At 42.2% G+C, this 20602-nt stretch overlaps 1 protein-coding gene across 1 annotated transcript in view; it reads right to left on the bottom strand.

Moving 5' to 3' along the window:
* NSUN2 (NOP2/Sun RNA methyltransferase 2) overlaps positions 1-20602 on the bottom strand; it is a 44113-nt gene that overhangs the window by 7150 nt on the left and 16361 nt on the right. The window contains exons 9-15 of the mRNA XM_070747011.1: positions 18836-18966; positions 15757-15830; positions 14688-14818; positions 13421-13517; positions 9271-9425; positions 6501-6593; positions 2366-2501 (exon numbers count right to left, since the gene is read on the bottom strand). Coding sequence (XP_070603112.1) covers positions 2366-2501; positions 6501-6593; positions 9271-9425; positions 13421-13517; positions 14688-14818; positions 15757-15830; positions 18836-18966 — 817 coding nt within the window. The remainder of the gene's footprint in view (positions 1-2365; positions 2502-6500; positions 6594-9270; positions 9426-13420; positions 13518-14687; positions 14819-15756; positions 15831-18835; positions 18967-20602) is intronic.

Here is a 20602-nt window from a genome sequence, read left to right as displayed (position 1 = left end):
CTTTCTCTTCCTTCCTTCCTCTCTTTTTTGCTCTCTTTCTCTCTCCCTCCCTACGTCCCTCTATGTCTTTCTCTCTCTCTCCTTCCCTCCCTCTTTCTCTCTCTCTCTTGCTTTCTTTCTCTCTCTCTTTTTCTCTCTCTCTCTTTCTCTCTCTTTCTTTCTCTTGTTCTTTCTCTCTCTCTTGCTTTCTTTCTCTCTAGTTCTTTTTCTCTCTCTCTTGCTCTTTCTCTCTCTTGCTTTCTTTCTCTTTCTCTCTTGCTTTCTCTCTCCTTCTCTCTTGCTTTCTCTCTCTCTTGCTTTCTTTCTCTCTGAGCTTCGCGGCACACCTGACCATGTCTCGCGGCACACTAGTGTGCCACGGCACACTGGTTGAAAAACACTGCTCCAAAGCATAAAAGACACAGCATCTGATTTAAAGGGGAAGTTTATTCCTATATTTGACACATTTCTTTAGTCTTCAAAATCATGACTATATGCCCAAAGTGCATGGAACAGTTACCTTCCCACTGAATTGGTACCTATTTACTTATTCTCATCTGCATGCTTTTGAACTGCTAGGCTGACAGGAGCTGGGCAGGAACGGGAGCTCACCCCATCACACAATACTCAGGTTTCAAACCCAAACTCAGTGTTGCAGCTGACAAGCTCAGTATCTTTAACTGCTGAGCCATCACACCTCCCAAAATCCCCAATGTAGCATATTTAGCATGCTAAATATGTGGCACTATTTGTGCTAATTCTGGCACAAAGCAAAATAATGAAATATGCATTCAAATACAGACTATCTCAATAGAGAAAGCTGTCTGAGATTCTATGCCATTTTACTGATAAAATAACATTTTATATACAGTGATCTCTCGGTTAGCGCGGGGTTACGTTCCAAGACCTCCCGCGCTAACCGATTTCCGCGTTATACTGGATGCGGAAGTAAAAACCACCATCTGCGCATGTGCGCCATTTTTTTCATGGCCGCACATGCGCAGATGGTGGAGTTTGCGTGTGGGCGGCGGGGAAGACCAAGGGAAGGTTCCTTCAGCCGCCCAACAGCTGATCTGCTCCGCAGCGCGGAAGCAGCGAGGAGCCGAAGATGGGGTAAAGGCAAAGGGGAAACCCCATCTTCGGCTCCTCGCTGCTGCCGCGCTGCGGAGCGGATCAGGTGTTGGGCGGCTGAAGGAACCTTCCCTTGGTCTTCCCGCCGCCCAGGCAAAGGGGAAACCCCAAGATCGCTTGCCGCTTGCCGTATTGCAGCTTGGAGCCTTGCTTCGCCTCCTTCGCTGCAATACGGCAAGCAGCAAGCGATCTTGGGGTTTCCCCTTTGCCTGGGCAGCGCTGGGGCCATGCGGAGCCGCTCATCTAGGGGGGCGTGGACCGGCAAGGTGCCCTCCGCTCTCTCTCTTTCTCTCCCTGTTACCGGTGTGGTATAAGAGAGAGAAAGAAAGAGAAAGGAGGGCGACTTGCCAGTCCACGCCCCCCTGGATGAGCGGCCCCGCATGGCCCCAGCGCCGGACTCCGCCGTTGCCTCCGCCTCTGCAGCTGAGAGGCCACGTCCACCCCCTCCTCGGTGTCCCCGGCACCCAGCGTCCCCACGCCGCCTCCACCTCCCGGTAATGCGCCCGACCTCTGCCTCTCTCTTTCTCTCTCATATACCACGCCGGCAACAGGGAGAGAAAGAGAGAGAGAACTAGCGTGGACTTATTTTTTATTTTTTAATATTTTATTTTTTTAATTAATATTTTTTGAAAAACCGCGTTGCAGCGTTTCGCGCTAATCGAGACCGTGCTAATCGAGGGATCACTGTAAATCACATTAAATTCTACTTATTTATAACCTACTCCAAACTCAAACAACTGGATAACATACAAGAGTAAACAAAAATAAATATGCAACAATAAATAACTAAATACAAATCAATATCGAAATAAAAAATAACATAAAAGGAAGGCTAAGGTAAGTGCCCACATTCAGTCAGCTGGGACTGATAAAGTTAGAATAAAACAAATTTAACTTGATCATGAAATTCCAGCCAGATGGGGTTACACACACTTCTCTGGAGAGTTGAGCGTGCAGAGAAAGAAGATAAGACATTCTCTGTGGTCATTAATAAGCAACTCAACCCTAAAAAATATAAAGATACCTGCAGGTACACATACAAAAACTGTATGAGTGGCGTACAGAATAAATTGTCAGGGCATGCCTAGTTTTGGAAAAAAAACTTTCTACACAACTGCACTAAAATTGATAGGAAAAGTGCATCTTCGGAATTAAGTTGTAACAAAAGACAGCAATTTTCAAGAGAAGATTTTCAACTCCTTTTAATAGCATTTTGAATAAGGATTTTTACTGAAAACATAAATACAAATCAAACCTTTAGCTTTTCACTGTTGTTCAACAGTACATCCTGTATCTCCTTGGAAACCATATACACCTGTCTTTTCTTTCCTTCTTGAGTACGCGTTAACAAATTCATCTTAGGGAATGAAGGATCCAGTGCGTAAAAGTTCCTGAAAATAGTTACAAGTATTAAATACAATTATCCTATTGCAATTTTACATAACATGGAAAATTCTGGTTCCGCCCCTCCCAGAAAATATTTTAATGGAACTTGCTCACTTCTAATTGAATAAGTAAATGCAGTATATTTAAAATAAGCTTTAAAATGAGGAGTATTATCCCTGTCAGTCATCGAAGAGTTGGTCATAAAGGCAGTGCTAGGCTCCACCCACCTGCCCAGACGCCATTTGGGTTATTTTACCCTCTATGTATGCACAAAACGCTCTGCGCATGTGCAGAAGGTAAAAGAACTCAAATGGTGGCATCTGGGCAAGTGGGCAGAGCCTTGCATTGCCTTCGCGACTGGCTCTCCAACGATCCACAGGCCTAAGTGAACCAGGGACATTTCACCCCTGCCTAAAATACGTTCTACTTTATTGGGATTCATTTTCTTTCTTTTCAAAATCACATGATTTGGTTTCAGTGAACATGAAATATAGCATCCTATTACATGAAACAAACATGTAACAACAAACTGGAGGTGATGGAAGATTACAATACAGTGTAAAAATATGGGGACTAAATCATCATGAAAGCTGCATAACAGGTGTTGCAGTTTAATATACAGTGGTACCTCAAGATACGAACCCCTCGTCTTACGAACAACCCGAGATACGAACCCGGGGTTCAGAAAATTTTTGCCTCTTCTTACGAACTTTTTTTGTCTTACCAACGCCAAACCCGAACTTCCGGGTTGGCGTTCGGGAGGCTGATGGGAAGCCCCGCAGCCCAGCTGTCACCTTTTAAAACAGCCGGGGGGCTTCCCAGCAGCCTCCCGGAAGCCGAAGCCGGAAGTTCGGGTTTGGCGTTCGGCTTCGGGAGGCTGCTAGGAAGCCCCCCGGCTGTTTTAAAGGTGACAGCCGGGCGGCGGGGCTTCTCGGCGGCAGGTTCGTAAGATTGAAAACGTTCGGGAGGCCGCTTTGGTTTTTTGGCTGGGAGGGAGGGCAGGAGGTCCGGCGCTGGGGGAGGGAGTCAGGAAGGTCCTCCTGCTCCCCCCTCCCAGTGAAAAACACAAAGACGGTCTGCCGCCGGAGCCCCCTTTGTATTTTTGGCTGGGTGGGGGGAAGCAGGAGGCGCAGGATCGGGCCGGCGGCGGGCACGGGAAAAGGCAGCAGGTCTGGGACACCCCCACCCCAGCACTTTGAATCCCGCCGCTTCTGCTGGATACGGGCGATGGGCGGGGCGAGCTGCCACAGCCCCTGGCTTCCGCGCCGCTCGTCCCACCCACCGCCCGTATCCAGCAGAAGCTGCTGGATTCAAAGTGCTGGGGTGGGGGCCTGTCGGGACAACCCCCATCCCAGCACTTTGAATCCCGCCGCTTCTGCTGGATACGGGCGGTGGGCGGGGCGAGCTGCCACAGCCCCTGGCTTCCGCGCCGCCCGTCCCACCCACCGCCCGTATTCAGCAGAAGCTGCTGGATTCAAAGTGCTGGGGTGGGGGACTGTCGGGACACCCCCCATCTCAGCACTTTGAATCCTGCCGCTTCTGCTGGATACGGGCGGTGGGCGGGGCGAGCTGCCACAGCCCCTGGCTTCCGCGCCGCCCGTCCCACCCACCGCCCGTATTCAGCAGAAGCTGCTGGATTCAAAGTGCTGGGGTGGGGGACTGTCGGGACACCCCCCATCTCAGCACTTTGAATCCCGCCGCTTCTGCTAGATACGGGCAGTGGGCGGGGCGAGCTGCCACAGCCCCTGGCTTCCGCGCCGCCCGTCTTCAGCAGAAGCTGCTGGATTCAAAGTGCTGGAGTGGGGGACTGTCGGGACACCCCCCATCTCAGCACTTTGAATCCTGCCGCTTCTGCTGGATACGGGCGGTGGGCGGGGCGAGCTGCCACAGCCCCTGGCTTCCGCGCCGCCTGTCCCACCCACCGCCCGTCTTCAGCAGAAGCTGCTGGATTCAAAGTGCTGGGGTGGGGGACTGTCGGGACACCCCCCCATCTCAGCACTTTTAATCCTGCCGCTTCTGCTGGATACGGGCGGTGGGCGGGGCGAGCTGCCACAGCCCCTGGCTTCCGCGCCGCCCGTCTTCAGCAGAAGCTGCTGGATTCAAAGTGCTGGGATGGGGACTGTCGGGACACCCCCCATCCCAGCACTTTGAATCCTGCCGCTTCTGCTGGATACGGGCGGTGGGCGGGGCGAGCTGCCACAGCCCCTGGCTTCCGCGCCGCTCGTCCCACCCACCGCCCGTATCCAGCAGAAGCTGCTGGATTCAAAGTGCTGGGGTGGGGGACTGTCGGGACACCCCCCCCATCTCAGCACTTTTAATCCTGCCGCTTCTGCTGGATACGGGCGGTGGGCGGGGCGAGCTGCCACAGCCCCTGGCTTCCGCGCCGCCCGTCTTCAGCAGAAGCTGCTGGATTCAAAGTGCTGGGATGGGGACTGTCGGGACACCCCCCATCCCAGCACTTTGAATCCTGCCGCTTCTGCTGGATACGGGCGGTGGGCGGGGCGAGCTGCCACAGCCCCTGGCTTCCGCGCCGCTCGTCCCACCCACCGCCCGTATCCAGCAGAAGCGGCGGGATTCAAAGTGCTGGGGTGGGGGCTGTCGGGACAAGCCGCGCACAAAGGCCGAGGCAAGGCTGAGCAGGAGGAGAAGCCAACCAGCGAGGCGGTGGGCTGGGAGCCGCAGGCGAAAGGAGCTCGGGCATCGGAGCGCGGCGCCAGGCATTGTTCTCCGGACTCCGCCCGCTCAGCCCCGCGGCGGCCCTTTCCCTCTCCAGTCTGCGGGCGGGGTCCGGAGAACAATGCCCGAGCTCCTTTCGCCTGCGGCTCCCAGCCCACCACCTCGCTGGTTGGCTTCTCCTCCTGCTCAGCCTTGCCTCGGCCTTTGTGCGCGGCTTGTCCCGACAGGCCCCCACCCCAGCACTTTGAATCCAGCAGCTTCTGCTGAAGACGGGCGGCGCGGAAGCCAGGGGCTGTGGCAGCTCGCCCCGCCCACCGCCCGTATCCAGCAGAAGCGGCAGGATTCAAAGTGCTGGGATGGGGGGTGTCCCGACAGTCCCCCACCCCAGCACTTTGAATCCAGCAGCTTCTGCTGAAGACGGGCGGCGCGGAAGCCAGGGGCTATGGCAGCTCGCCCCGCCCACCGCCCGTATCCAGCAGAAGCGGCAGGATTCAAAGTGCTGAGATGGGGGGTTTCCCGACATGGCGGGCAGAAGATCGCTCTTGCCCGGCTTCCCCGCGAGGCAGCAGGTCAGCATCCTGGGCGGGCTAGCGGCGGGGAAGCCGGCGGCTGTGGCAGCTGCTCCCCCCCCCCCCCCCGCTGTTTTAAAAGGTGACAGCCAGGCGGCAGCATTTTTTTGGGGTTTTTTTTTTTGTTGTTGCACGGATTAATAGACTTTACATTGTTTCCTATGGGAAACAATGTTTCGTCTTACGAACCTTTCGTCTTACGAACCTCCTTCTTGCACCAATTAAGTTCGTATCATGAGGTATTACTGTACATGGAATGCATACTAGAAAAAGGCTATTTTTGCCGACTAGATTTGTCCAAATAGAAGCTCTTATCTGATACATATTCTCCATGCCTTTTTTCAGAACAACCAATGCTTTTTTATTACCAGAAAGGCATCACTGGATACAGAGCTATGATTTTAAAAATCCTTTCAGAAATATTGATTTAGATGTTTAAAACTTTGTATCATCCCTTTGGATTAAAAGCACAAATTGTGCATTTTTAAAATATTGATTTATGGCATTTCATCTGTATATTTGCATATACTTCAATACAAACAAAGATTCATTGTTAGCTTGTTTATATATTGCAAACCCAACTATCTTGTACATAATAGTAACAGGTTTGATTGGTCCAACATCATCCAATTAACACATTTCATATAGAAATATGTTATGTTCCATTCCACTTTATTTTCTTCAATATGTTAAATGACATTCATAAGCTGTAGAATTTAGTAAGCAAGTCATTATACAGAAAATAAGAATACATCTTACTGAATAGGAGGAAACAAAGGATCATCTTCAGGAAGAAAAACAAATGGATCTTCTTTGTATCCAAAAAGCTTCATTTTTTTAGATGGTGGTGGTCTGCAACAAAAATAGAAATGTCCATAGCTAACCATTTTCTGGTATTGTTAAATAACTTACTTCCCCCATCTCTGCAATTTCCAAACATTATCACTTATTTCAATCAATAACGGATAGTCCGTATACTCCACAGTAAACATAGATGGAAAAGCCTTAGTATATTGAAGTCGCTTGATTCAACAGGTTTAATTGTAACATTTTTTGTTATTATTGCTATTCAGAGTGGTAACTGCCAGTAATAGTGTTGGGCGAACCGAACCCGCACAATTCGGGTCCGTACCGAATTTTGTGGTGTTCGGTATGCCGAACCCGAACCCGATTTTTTAAAAAAATTAGTGCTTCGGTTTGGCGTGCATGCCGAACACCACGAAAGCCACCGTTCAGCTGTCCTCTGCTGAGAAGAGGAGGAGCTTGGCGCTGGTGGCGGCGGAGGAAGGCGAACACCGGGGAGCTGTCAGCCGGTCGGGAAGCATAAAAGGAGCTGGGGAATCCCTCCCACGAAGAGATTCCGGGGGCGGAGCTTTAACGTCACGTATACCGGCAGGTTGCTAAGGACGCCAAGGTGATTACTTCCTGGATTCCATGGAATCCAGGAAGTGAGCACCTTGTCGTCCTTAGCAACCTGCCGGTATACGTGACGTCAAAGCTCCGCCCCCGGAATCTCTCCGTGGGAGGGATTCCCCAGCTCCTTCAAAGGAAGGTCTTTTCCTGTAAACTTTTTTTTTTTTTACGAAAAAGGACGCCGCAGCGGCGCTGCAAGCAAAGGGAGGTCTTTTCACGTAAACCTTTTTTTTAATGTGAAAAGACCTCCCTTTGCTTGCGACGCCACTGCGGCGTCCTTTTTTGTAAAAATAAAAATAAATAAAAATTAAAAATCCGTTAAAATAAAAAACGATGGGATTCTGGGGGCAGCGCTCTGGTGCCACGGACCGTTCAGGTTCGTCCGAACTTTGCGTGAAGTTCATCCGAACTTGCCAAACCCGAACACCGTTGGGTTCACCCACCACTAGTCAGTAATATATAGTTTCAACAGCATAAGTACATATTTTTCATGGTCAGCGGTCTATTACCATGGAAATTCCTAGGAAATGCAGAACAAAACAGCCTTTTAACATTGAGATTGGTTAATATTGCTACACATTTTTCTATAATAACATAGCTTTCACATAACACTGAATATTTAAATACATTACACAAGATCTGTTTATTCAATTTGTGTGAGTCACTTCATCCAAAGTTCTCTGAATTATATGGTCAGCTATGTATTTTCCAAGAGTACAATACAACAGATTATTTGCAGAAATTGAAAGATATATATTTAAGTCTCATGAATATTTTTAGTAGAAGGCAGTAAAGATTGTCTGAACAAAGAGACTTATAGATGGTCCTTGTAGTTGCAATCTTTGCAGCATTCCTAGTCACATGATCACAATTTGGAGGCTTGACAACCTACTTGCAATTACAACAGATACATCCTGCAGTCATGTGATGGCTATTAGCGGTTTCTGACATGCAAAGTAAATACGAAATTGTCGAAAATGGCAATTAGATTGTCGAAAATGGCAATTAGATTGTCGAAAATGGCAATCACATAACATCATACCTACCAACTGTGTGGGATTTGCTTAACAACAGTAACTAGATCTGCTCTTATGAGTCACTGCAGTCACATGACATCACATTTTACAACTGATTCTACCAGCAATGGAGTTGCCAATCCTAATAAGCAACAGCACTAACACTTAAGACTTATATACTGCTTCATGGTGCTTTACAGCCCTCTATAACGGTTTACAGAAAGCATTTTGCCCCCAACAATCTGGGTCCTCATTTTACCTCGGAAGGATAGAAGTTTGAGTCAACCTTGAGCAGGTAAGAATCGAATTGCCGAACTGCTGACAGCTGGTAGAAGTAGCTTGTAGTACTGCATTCTAACCATGGCTCTTTAACAATTACCATTGTTAAACGTAGACTATCTGTACTGAAACGTTCTCAGGATTCCATTTCTATGCCCGACCAATTTTTACATAGGATGTATGTTTAATACGGTAGCATGTATAATACTGATACAATAAATAATAATATAATAACTGATTATTATAAATATAAATATAAGCAAACTGTTGACTTGTTTGGTATGTGGTTTAATGTTTGGAGATTCAGAGAACTTCACCTTTACTTTATGGCATGGAATAGCTAGTGGTGGATGGTTGCCAGGGTAATTGAAGAAAAGGGTTTTAGAATGAATAATATGACTTTCTTATTTGCTCTTGTTCTGCATTATTTTGGAATGGGCAAGAGACTAACAAATAAAGAATCAGCCAGAAAATGGTTCAGACACCCAGTAAAACAAATCATGATTCAATATAGTAAGTAAAGTAAATCATTCCAATTATTACAATATTGTACCCACTTCTCACAATTTTAATGCCATTATTCTAAGGAGTATGGCATGTATTGCACCATCAAGGGAATTTAAAATATGCTTCATTTTCTTAGGAGAAAACCACATTCTTTTCAATAGGCTAGACATTAAGAACATATCAATAATTCTATGAGATCTATTGTGATATCAGAGTTTTTCTTAGAAGTTTCAGATATCCAACAATTTTCCTACTTGGAAGGGTATCAAGCACACTTCTGTTAATAACAACAGCTTTGGTTTCTAATTTCTTACCCACAAACTCCATCCTTCTTGTTCTCCACACTCCCAGTTACTGATGTCTCTCCATCTTTTGCATCTTGCATTATAGGAGCTTCACTTTCTAAAGGATCCTGTTCTGCATGTACAGGCATTAAATCTCCAGTCTTCTGAGGCAGCTTATTCTGAACCTGTTTCAAAAACAATGTTTTAGTTCCAGAAAAATAATCTCTATTTGCTGTCTCCAAAATCCATTGGAAAATTGATACAACTTTAGAGAGGGTAAAAATAAATGGATTCATAAATGCTATTAAAAAAATCAGAAACTACTTTTTTTTGCGTTATTTCTTTTTCACTTTATTACTTTCCCTATTAATAATAGTAATAATTTATTAGATTTGTATGCCGCCCCTCTCCAAGGACTCTTATTCTTATTACCCAGATCTATTCTTATTTTCAGTTCAACATTTATATTGCTTTTATTTATTTACATTGTTTCTATTGAAAACATAAGACAAAAACTATCCTATGCTATGGAAGGATTTAATAAATCAAACCAGCATCTTGAATTGGACTTGAAAACAAATTGGTAGCCAATGCAGCTTACAATGTGCTATTGTAGGCATGCACATTACTGTCCATGCTGCTGCACTCTGTACAGGTGAAGCTTTCAGAGACTTTTCAAGGGCTGCCTCCAGAGGTGGGCTGCTAAGGTGGAACGATGACGTGTGCTCGCCTCTGTGGTTCTGAGTGCTAGCGGAGTCCAGTGCAATTATGCTACTGCACCTGTGCAGGTAGCAAAATTGCACGCAGAGACGCAGGTGCACCCATGTTTTTTGCTTCTGTGCATCAGTAGCATAATTGTGCTGGACTCCGCTAGCACTCAGAGCCAAGCACACGTCACTGTTCCACCTTAGCAGCCCACCTCTGGCTGCCTCATGTAGAGCACACTGCAACAGTCTAATCTGAAGAAAACTGAGACATGTGTGATTATAAGAAGGAGCTGCTGATCCAGGAATGGGGCCACATTCTTGCATTCTGTTGTTTCTTATGCCCAAATCAATTTGAGTTGAGCAAAGATTCAGTCAACACACCAAAGTCGGTGACAAAGATTTGTGATTTCTGATCTATATTTTTACATGTGATCTGAAGACAAATTATTCATACATCTACAAAAGGCTATAAATTTCTGAAACAGGGCTTTATATTTGTTTCCTTTTTCTACTGTACACATCAAGGGCACCTCTGCCAACTACTGTTAGGAAGAGTGCTTCTGTTTGGTTTCCTCTTTATGGCATCCAGTTGCTCTAAAGCACAGAAGGAATGCTTTATTGAAAGGGCTGCCTTTGGCCTTCCGCAGTGCCAGTTATGCTTCTGTTGTGATGGAAGCTTCAAAGCAGCCTTTCTTTATCTGCAGCTGTCACCAGTCAGCTAACACCAAAGAGGGCATATTCTCTAAGGCAGTGTTTTTCAACCAGTGTGCCGTGGCACACTAGTGTGCCGCGAGACATGGTCAGGTGTGCCGCGAAGCTCAGAGAGAGAAAGAAAACAAGACAGAGAGAGAGAGAAAGCAAGAGAGAGAGCAAGAAAGAGCAAGAGAGAGAGAAAGAAAGAGAGAGAAAGAAAGCAAGAAAGAGAACAAGAGAGAGAGAGAGAAAGAAAGAAAGAAAGAAAGAAAGAAAGAGAGAGAGCAAGAGAGAGAGAGAAAGAAGGAGAGAAGGTGGGAGAGAGAAAGACTGAGGTATGGAGGGAGAGAGAAAGAGAGCAAAAAAGAAGAAAGGAAGAGAGAAAGAAAGAGGGATGGAGAGAGAGAGAAAAAAGAGAAAGGGAGAGAAAGAGGGAGGGAGAGGGAAATAGAGTCAAAGGGAAGAAGAGAGAGAGAGAGAATTTTTTTGTCCAAACTTTTTTTAGCCGCCCACCCCCTCAATGTACCCTATGGTTTTGTAAATGTAAAAAATGTGCCGCGGCTCAAAAAAGGTTGAAAATCACTGCTCTAAGGGTAGCTCAGTACTACTGCAATTGATTTGTGGTTTGACTATGCAGTAACATTCAGATGTGCTTCTTTTAATAAGCTAACAGGAGAGTTTTAGGGGTGTTTTGGTCCATATCTGGGTCTCCAGCATATCATGACTACTGCACAGAAATGCAGACTCACTTCTAACACTGTTGTTCATTTATGAAGAGCCACTATCAGAAGAAAAGACCTGACTGTATTTATTAAGATCAGCTTAAACTCAACTCTGACCTGGAACAAGAAAGTACTTGGCATACAGCTTTTGCAGTATTTGTGAAGATCAAACCATTTCCTCCCCCTAACATAGGTATGCTTCTACTTTTGACATATATATATACTATATATATACTAAAGACATCTCTTTATACTAAACAATCATTTAATTATGGTGAAATGTAAGCAAAACAAGTACTGTACAAGAAATCCTTCCAAGCAATATAATAATGATTGTTGATAAGACAATAATCAACACTGTTATCATGAACATACATTGGAGCCCTCAATTGTCTGGGTATTATTATTTCAAACTTGACCATTTCCATTTCCTTGTTAATTTACTGTTTTACATTGCAACTTCAACCTTTCCCCAAATCCCATTTTTTCCCCTAAAATTGACAACTATCTAATGAAATGAACTGAGATCTGCAAAAGTGTAGGACATACAGTGGTCCCTCGGTACTTGACCACAATTCGTTCCAGAAGTGTGGTCGAGAACCGATTTGGTCGAGTACCGAATTTATTTATCCCATAGGAAATAATGGAAATGGATTTAATTGGTTCCCAGCCCCTGTTAACTCGCTGGGAACCAATTAAATCTATTTTCTTTATTTCCAATGGGATAAATAAATTCGGTACTCCAAGCTCCTTCCCGGCGGCTGCAACAGCGGCGGCTTCCCTTCGAGGAGCAACAGCACCAGGAACGTCACGTAATGAAGGGAAGCTGCTGGAGCGTGGCAACTGCTGAGATGGCTCCAGCAGCTTCCCTTCATCATGTGACGTTCCCGGCGCCGTTCGAAGGGAAGCCGCAGCCGTTGCCGCCGCCTGGAAGGAGAAAGTTTTTGCAGCTGCTTACAGGTAATAAGAGGAAGCATTGAGGAAAGGAGCCCCCTGAAGCTGCCGGGATTGCAGCAGCCCCCACCCTTCCTGCAGCTTGGAGCTCTTATAGAGCTCCTCAGCCCCCTGAAGCTGCCGGGATTGAAGCAGCCCCCACCCTTCCTGCAGCTTGGAGCTCTTATAGAGATCCTCAGCCCCCTGAAGCTGCCGGGATTGCAGCAGCCCCCATCCTTCCTACAGCTTGGAGCTCTTATAGAGCTCCTCAGCCCCCTGAAGCTGCCGGGATTGCAGCAGCCCCCATCCTTCCTGCAGCTTGGAGCTCTTATAGAGCTCCTCAGCCCCCTGAAGCTGCTGGGATTGCAGCAGCCCCCGGCGATAACATTTCGGATAATGAACAAAATTTTCTCTGGCTGTTCGGTATCCAAATTTTTGTTCAGATTCCGAAGCAAATTTTTGCCGAAAATTTTGTTCGTTATCCGAAATGTACGAGAACCAAAGCGTTTGAGTACCGAGGTACCACTGTAATTAACCCCTGAGCCAAAAAGTTGCCAAAGGTTTCTTTGCTCTTTTGCTGCAACACTAGCAAAAAACAAAAAACAAAAAAAATCCTTATTATTATTATTGTTTAGTATAATAGCACTTATAGATAAAACATCACATGTATATTACAATAAAGAGAAAGAGTGTAAACCAGGGATGCCCTCATGAAAAAAAATACTCTACATAGGGCAATGATTTTTCTGCATGAAAAAGAAAAACAATGTGAAGTACTAATTTCTTTTCTGGAAAGAGAATCCCCGTTTTTAAAATCCCTGTTGCTTGTATAATGCCTGGCTAGACAAGGGAATCATACTTAGTTCTGGATTAAATCTGTCAACGTTTGCTTAAATATATTATCTATGGACTCAGAATTTCAAATAAATTTATTTGAGGTGAATTTTCCATAGATAGTTTCTCATCTCTCCCCATCACAAACTTCAATATTCAGCTGTGGTGCAGTTTCCAAAGCAGTTTCTTTTAAAGCATGCTATTTGAAATTCATAATTATTTCATGGTATTTCTAAACTTTGATTCTTTTAAAACATACTAGAAAATGTTTTTAACAATACTAAACATTACCTTGGGCTGACGTTTGTTCCATGGCATAGGGGATTTTTTAATTAGTACAGCAATGAAGAAACCTCCAGTATTCTGGTGATGTGGTAAAATTCTAAAACTAGATAAACAACATGGATTTTGTATCAATAGGTATATTCTTGAGCTCTACTTAAATCTGCAATCAGAAAATGCTTTTTAAAAAACATCTTTAGTTAAACATTATCAAATTTTTGCATGATTTTGTACAACCAATTTTCTTGCTTTAGTTATGTATTTTATTAAAGAGGACTCAAGATCTGAAACTTAGTAATTACAGCTGACCTGTGGGGTCTCCCATCCCAGAACAACTTCATTCAGTAAGCATGGACCTTGTATTTCCTTGGAATAGCACAACCTAGATTTCAAGGGCTCTATGAGTGCTGATAAAATAATTAAACATCTCTCACCTACACTAAACTGAGGAAGGACCTTTGGGTATGCCATAATGAATTACCATCAATTCTACTGAGGTAATACCTCAAAATTTCCTGATCTAAATGAGTTTTGGTGAAGGAGGATGGGAAGTAAGTGTTCCTGATAGTGCAGAACTTCATTACACACTTAAAATGTATCTCTGTAGCTTAATTTTTTTAATTGTACACATCTCCCACTTGGATACATACTTGGCAACATTAAAATTAACTTGAATTCAACACCATGTTACAATTTTTTTTTTCGTGTGTATGTGTGTGTATAAATTTTTTATTGTTTTTCACACCTTACAGAGATTCCAATTTACATACCTCAAATTAAAATATAATACAATACAATATCAAATGCCAAATTCTTAGTCAAATTAATCAATTTTTTCTAATTATTTATCCAATTTATTCTGGTATATATCATTCATCCTGTGCTACCTCCTTTCCAAATACTATCATCCGGATTTTAGATATTGTTCTTCTTTCATTTGTATTTAAAGTGCTATAGCTATCTAAATTTCTCTTGGCTATTTGCTATTTTTCATAACTGTGCCATCGTGCTTCAGTCCCTTTCTAGAGTTCTTAGTAAACAGATTCCTACTTTCATTTGAAAAACCCTCATTTTATCGTAGCTGCCCCTTACAATAGAAATATTCATATCGTATCTTAATCTATACATAGGAGATAGGGTTGTTGTTAGAGATTTTAAAATGTATTTCATACTCAATTCATTTCTTTCACTTCTTTCATTATACAGTATCAGTATATCGTTTCTACTTTACTGTACTCTTGTACCATCTTACAAATATGATGACGACTTTACATACCAGCGCTCCAAATGTAATGCTTTAAGTTTTTGTTCATCTTTTAAAGGGAACATTGTGGGGCGTATCTGTGTATGCCTGCTAGAAGGGACTTCTTTCCAGTCTTCAAACCAATTACCATCTTTGGTCATTACCTAGGTGGGGAAAAACAATGTCTTTCAAGTCTAACTATTAATATGCTCATAAAATTTAATGCTGAAATATACAAGTGACAATCCTATCATCAATAAATTATAGAGATATTGGTTGCCTTGTAATATGGTTAAATTGGTCTGGGAAAAGATATCTTGAAAAAATATACCCTCTTGGTGATATTATTGTTAAAAGATCTCCAGACAAGAGGTGCTTCCTACTCCCTTTTCCCACCATAGTATTTATATAAATGACCAAGGCCATTTCCTGACCCCACTCCTTTTTGGGAGGCAGTTTACAAATTTTTAAATTTGGTTCCCACCTGTATCATTTTCACAAATATCTCAAGGCAAGCATGGCAAGCTTATCCAACACATGAGCCTCAGTGGCACAGTAGTTAGAGTGCAGTGTTGCAGGCTACTCCTGCTGACTATCGGCTACCTGTAATTTGGCAGTTTAAATCCCACCAGTCTCAAGGTTGACTCAGCCTTCCATCTTTCCATGGTGGTAAAAAGAGGACCCAGATTGTTGGGGGCAATATGCTGACTGTAAACTGCTGACAGAGAGTTGTAAAGCACTATAAAGTGATATGTAAGTCTAAGTGCTATCTTCCTCCTCTTATTTTCCTCACATCAACCCTGTGAGGTAAGTTGGGATGAGAGGGAATGACTGGCCCAAGGTCACCCAGCTGGCTTTCATGAATAAAGCAGGACTTGAACTCATAATGTCCCGCTTTTTTAGTCTGCTGCCTTATTCACTAGACCAAGCTGCTCTAAGCAAAAGCATAAATACATCACTGTTTACAGCATGTTTAAGTGACAAAGAAACCTCAGTGAAACTTGAAAAGGGCAATCCATACCAATGTATTTACTTTTGGAAATTTAATTTGTTCCTATCTGATTTGAATTCCTAAATACAATACATATTTTAATAAAATTACCTTCCATTTTGTAATGCCTGGCAACCTTTTCAACCCTGGTAATTCAGAAGAGACATCAGCAAGTTCTAAGGCACCTTCAAAAAACAAAAAACAAATCAACATTATATGCATTTTACTGGAAAAGTCATTTGAACTTTTATTACATTTTACATATTACATTTTAATACATGGATTGAGGTTAGGATTAGCCATAATCCTACCAGTTGGTTAATTCAAGACAGAGTTGCTTATAAGAGCTCCCAAAAGCATATTTTGTGTCTGTTAAATTTGCAAGTAAATTTAAAAATAATTATGCCCTGGTAGCCATTATATTAAAGTTCTGATCATGATTATGGTTGCACTATATTAAGAACTTAAAAGTCATTCAATCAATTTTTTTAAAAAAAAATATGCGTCCACCATTCTCATTTTTATGCTTTAGTATAGTTAGCTGCATCCCCTTTGGGGCGCAATTAAGATTCTGTTGACCCAATTCTGCCAGAAGCTTCCCTTCTCCACTTCACCGTGCTAAACAGGCATGGTTCTTTTTTTCCTTTTTTTGGATGTACTCAATATCATTATATGAACAGTGAGGTATATGGTATCATTCATTTAAATACAAATAATAACAATAATAATAATAATAGTAATATTAATCATATTTATTACATTAATAATACTTATGTAATTGTGGTTCTATTATACATTTGTAGTAGAGTGGATCCTTCATTGTTTAGTTTTTCAGTGCTTTGTGCACCATTCTAATAACAATCACAATATTATTTAAACATACTGTACATACCATCTTTCAATATCTAATCTTTACATCTAGCTATTAATTTTACTATATGATATAAAAATATGTATAATATTCCCCCTTATTTCTGTTTCTATTCTAGCTCTCAATAAAGCCAATCTTATATTAAACAGCTTTCCCTTTCTAACCATTATCTCTTGTTTGCTTTAGTATTTCTTATTCACTTTTTGACTTGCCTCCCAAACTCTTCCCTTGGATGTTTGTCTCTATCTACATCTTTTCTATTTAACCCAAATATTTTATCCATCTCTACTCTCTTTTGCTGCCGTACCTCCAGAATAACAATTAGTAGAGGCACTAATGTTCTGTAAAAGTCATACTTTCTTGTGCAAAGACGAAGGGTGATGACTCTGCACCAATATGCTGTTAAATACTAAATAAATAAATAAATAAATCCACAGCTGTAATTGTCAACAATTTTAACTATTCCTGTAGGTATGAGATTATTGCTGTTCTTTTATGTGATCAAGTCTCAGAAAGTAAGCTACAAAATTCCCATCAATAGCTATGGCTTTTAATTTCTCATACATTTCCTTTCTATTTTTATACTGTTTCCATTCCTCTTTCCATATTTCCTTCCAAATCTTTCTAACCACTTGCTTTTTAAAATTATTTATTTACTTATTTATTTGATTTATGTGCCACCCTACTCCCAATGGGACTATATAATATATCCATCCCCGTTTCCATGTTATTCCCAATCTTTCTTTTGCCTTTATAACAAAAGCTACTCTTTCTTCCTTCCTTCCTACTCTTCTTGTCTTTCTCAGCTCAATTTTCTGTGAAAATCTACTTACCCCCTCTCCTTTTGTAACCTTGTACTAATCAACCTCCTCCTTCTTAGTTTGAACATAATCATTTTTAAAATCATTTTCTCTTTTATCACTATAAAGCATCATTAGAGGTATCACATTAATTATCCACATAGTCTTTAATCAGTTTCATTATCAGTGTTCTTATTTTCTATTATTGTCTCCTTCATTCTTCCATTCTTTTCTTTCTCATAGATAGTGATTCCAAGAGATCTTCTAAAGTCATTAAGAAGTTCTTTTAAAAACTCAATAAGCTCTTTTTGGTCAATTCTCTCAATGTCTTTAAAAATCACAGTTCTCAATTTTAAAGTAAACAAAGAAAAAACAGTATTTTATTTTGGCAGAGTCAATTCAGTTAAATTTCAGTTTTCCGTCAAAATTGTCATCAAGCCTCACAACCAATCAATGAATTTTACTATTAGATCAGCTGCTAACAAATTGTATTCCACAGCCTTCTGTATTGTATGCATTTTCTTGTGATAAAGAAAGTTTGAGTCCTTCTGTCCCTTGCTATTTTTAATAACTCTTCAATTCATTCTTTTCCACTTAAGTCCAATTATTCTTCCCAAGCAATAACAGATTGGGGATCTGTTATTTAAGAATCCTCCCCTTTCTTGTTTTCCAGTCTTTTAAGGGCAGCAGCTGGGCAGGAAACCATAACAATCTTCCAGCATGGTCATTATTCTTCCAACCACTAGATGGTATATTTTGTTCCATCCCGAGCTCCGCCTTTCTTGTTTAATTTCTTTGTTGTGTAATTGTTTATTCTTATTGTGTTAAAACAAGTCTAATTTTCAGATTCCTTCCTAGTTTTTCCCAACCAAATTTTCAGGCTTTGTCCAATCTTTTAAAACAATTCAAAATCTTTAATCAGTGGGCTTTAGTTTATATCCCTTCTACTTGTATTTGTCTCCTGTATCCACATACCAAAACAGCCACTCCTTTATTTCCAGTCCTTTTGTTTCCCTAAGCAATTTCAAAGTCTCTTTCTAATTTTCTTTTGGTGAAATCACTCATCCACCTCCTTTCTTCAACATCTTCAGCACAAAGCTTCAGTTTTTCTCTTCCCAGATGATTCCAACTTCACGATACCAATCCTAGTGAAAACGACCGCTGCAGCTAAGGATGATACAGCACAGTCTCCTCGCCACTGGCCGAGACTGTTCCGGCTCCCTGGGGGGTTTGCCACCACTCCAGTCCGCCACTAGGTGCTCCTCTTATTCCCCACCCTTTCTGGGTAGTTCCAGCCTGGTTCCAAAAGGACCAGGTCTCCAGAGAATGGGGTATTGGAGTTCCCCTGCATAGCGAGCATGGAGTTCCCCTCCGTGCCGCCACAGCATTGGGCATGCCCCTTCCAACTAACCCAGGTTTTAAATCAACACATTGCTCTACCAGTTTAGCAAAATAATAAGTTTTACTTTCTTTTTGATTTAACTAAAATAACATTTTTTCTCCTTTAGGCTATACACACCTTCACTTTTTTCCAGCAGAGAACCAATGACAGCTTCATTTTCAATAGGATTCAATGAACAGGTAGAGTACACCATTCTACCTCCTTCCGCCAACTGTTCGGCTCCACGAGTTGCTATCCTCAGCTGTAATCTGCATAAAAAATATTGTTCAAAACTTAATTATCAGTGCATGAAATCCGAAATTAGAAATTGATTATATATTGTTTGTGTCCTTGGAGCAACAGATGTCCTGTTAATTTTATGCACCAGGTAAGAACTGAACCAAGTTGTACACCCTGAAATCAATGCATGGAAAAATTACAGAGCAGATTAAAAAAAAAAACCCAACCAGGCTATAAGTACATTGAACACACTCTTAATAATTATCAGGATAATTATCAGGAAACAACCTTGCTAAAATGATCTTATTTTTAATATATAGGTAGCTTCTGTGGTAAATATAAATATAATTGTATGTGGTGTGTTTTAATAAAGCATTTCCCAAAATAAAATTATAAAATTGTAATAAAGTAAATAACTGCTGATGGATAGCATGAACATTTTAATACATAACATCATGTGTTGGTAATGACCTATAAAGCCCTACATGGCATTGGGCCAGATTATTTGCAGTGACCGGTTAGGTCCCACAGATTTAACAATGTCACTTGGGGGGGGGGGGTGTCTAGGGAAAGAGCCTTCTCTGTGGGGGCTCCGGCCCTCTGGAATCAGCTCCCCCCGGAGATCTCCGGGGGGAGCTGATTCCATTCTCCTCGCCTTCCGCAGGAGTCTCAAGACACATTTATGTCACCAGGCTTGAGGTGATTAGACTCTAGCCTCCTGGCCGACAAATGTTATGTATGGTTGCTGTTTGAGTGGCTATGATTGATATTTAATAAAACTGGGGATCAGTGTTCCCTCTAATTTTTTTTTGGGGGGGGGGGCGGAAAAGTATAGTGTCTGAGCGGCAGTCCCTTCGGGACTGGGCGGCACATAAATAAATAAATAAATGAATAAATGAATGAATAAATAAATAAATAATTAAAATAATAAATAAATAAATAAACAAACAAACAAACAAACAAAAAACCCACCCTGTTTTGCCTCAGAGAATTTCAAAATAAAATACTGTACTGTGTGTCTATAACAGTGAGCTCATAATAGGGCAACTCTATCAATATCAAAATGCCACTTAAATAGTTGAGCTAGTTTCAAACTAGATTTTGATTTTCTTTCTCTCTGCCTTACTCCCATTCTTTTTCTTTCTCTTTTCCTTCCTCTCTTTTTTCTATCTGTTTCTCTCTCTTCCTCTCCCTCTCCTTCCTTCTCACTCTTTTCCTCTGGGCTTCTGGGCAGGTTTGGAAAACTCTGAATTGATGATGATTTTTAAGTGAGCAATTGCTCACTGCTCAGCTTAGAGGGAACTATGCTGGGGATTATAGATTACATTATTTAGCTTTAAATTAATTGGATTTAGGCTACTGTATTGTATTGTTTTCTCTTTTATATGTTGTAAGCTATCCTGTTCTCTTTGCTTCACCTCCCTTATAAGTAGGCTTTGGCTCACCAACAGGGGGAATTCGGCACAGGAGCGTGGAAACCCACTTAGAAACATAGAAGACTGACAGCAGAAAAAGACCTCCTGGTCCATCTAGTCTGCCCTTATACTATTTTCTGTATTTTATCTTAGGATGGATATATGTTTATCCCAGGCATGTTTAAATTCAGTTACTTTGGATTTATCTACCACGTCTGCTGGAAGTTTGTTCCAAGGATCTACTACTCTT

Source organism: Erythrolamprus reginae, chromosome 3, assembly GCF_031021105.1.
Source record: "Erythrolamprus reginae isolate rEryReg1 chromosome 3, rEryReg1.hap1, whole genome shotgun sequence".
NCBI classification, from domain to species: Eukaryota; Metazoa; Chordata; class Lepidosauria; order Squamata; family Dipsadidae; genus Erythrolamprus; species Erythrolamprus reginae.
Note: the sequence above shows the minus strand (reverse complement) of the source record. Positions and strands in the feature narration are given on the sequence as shown.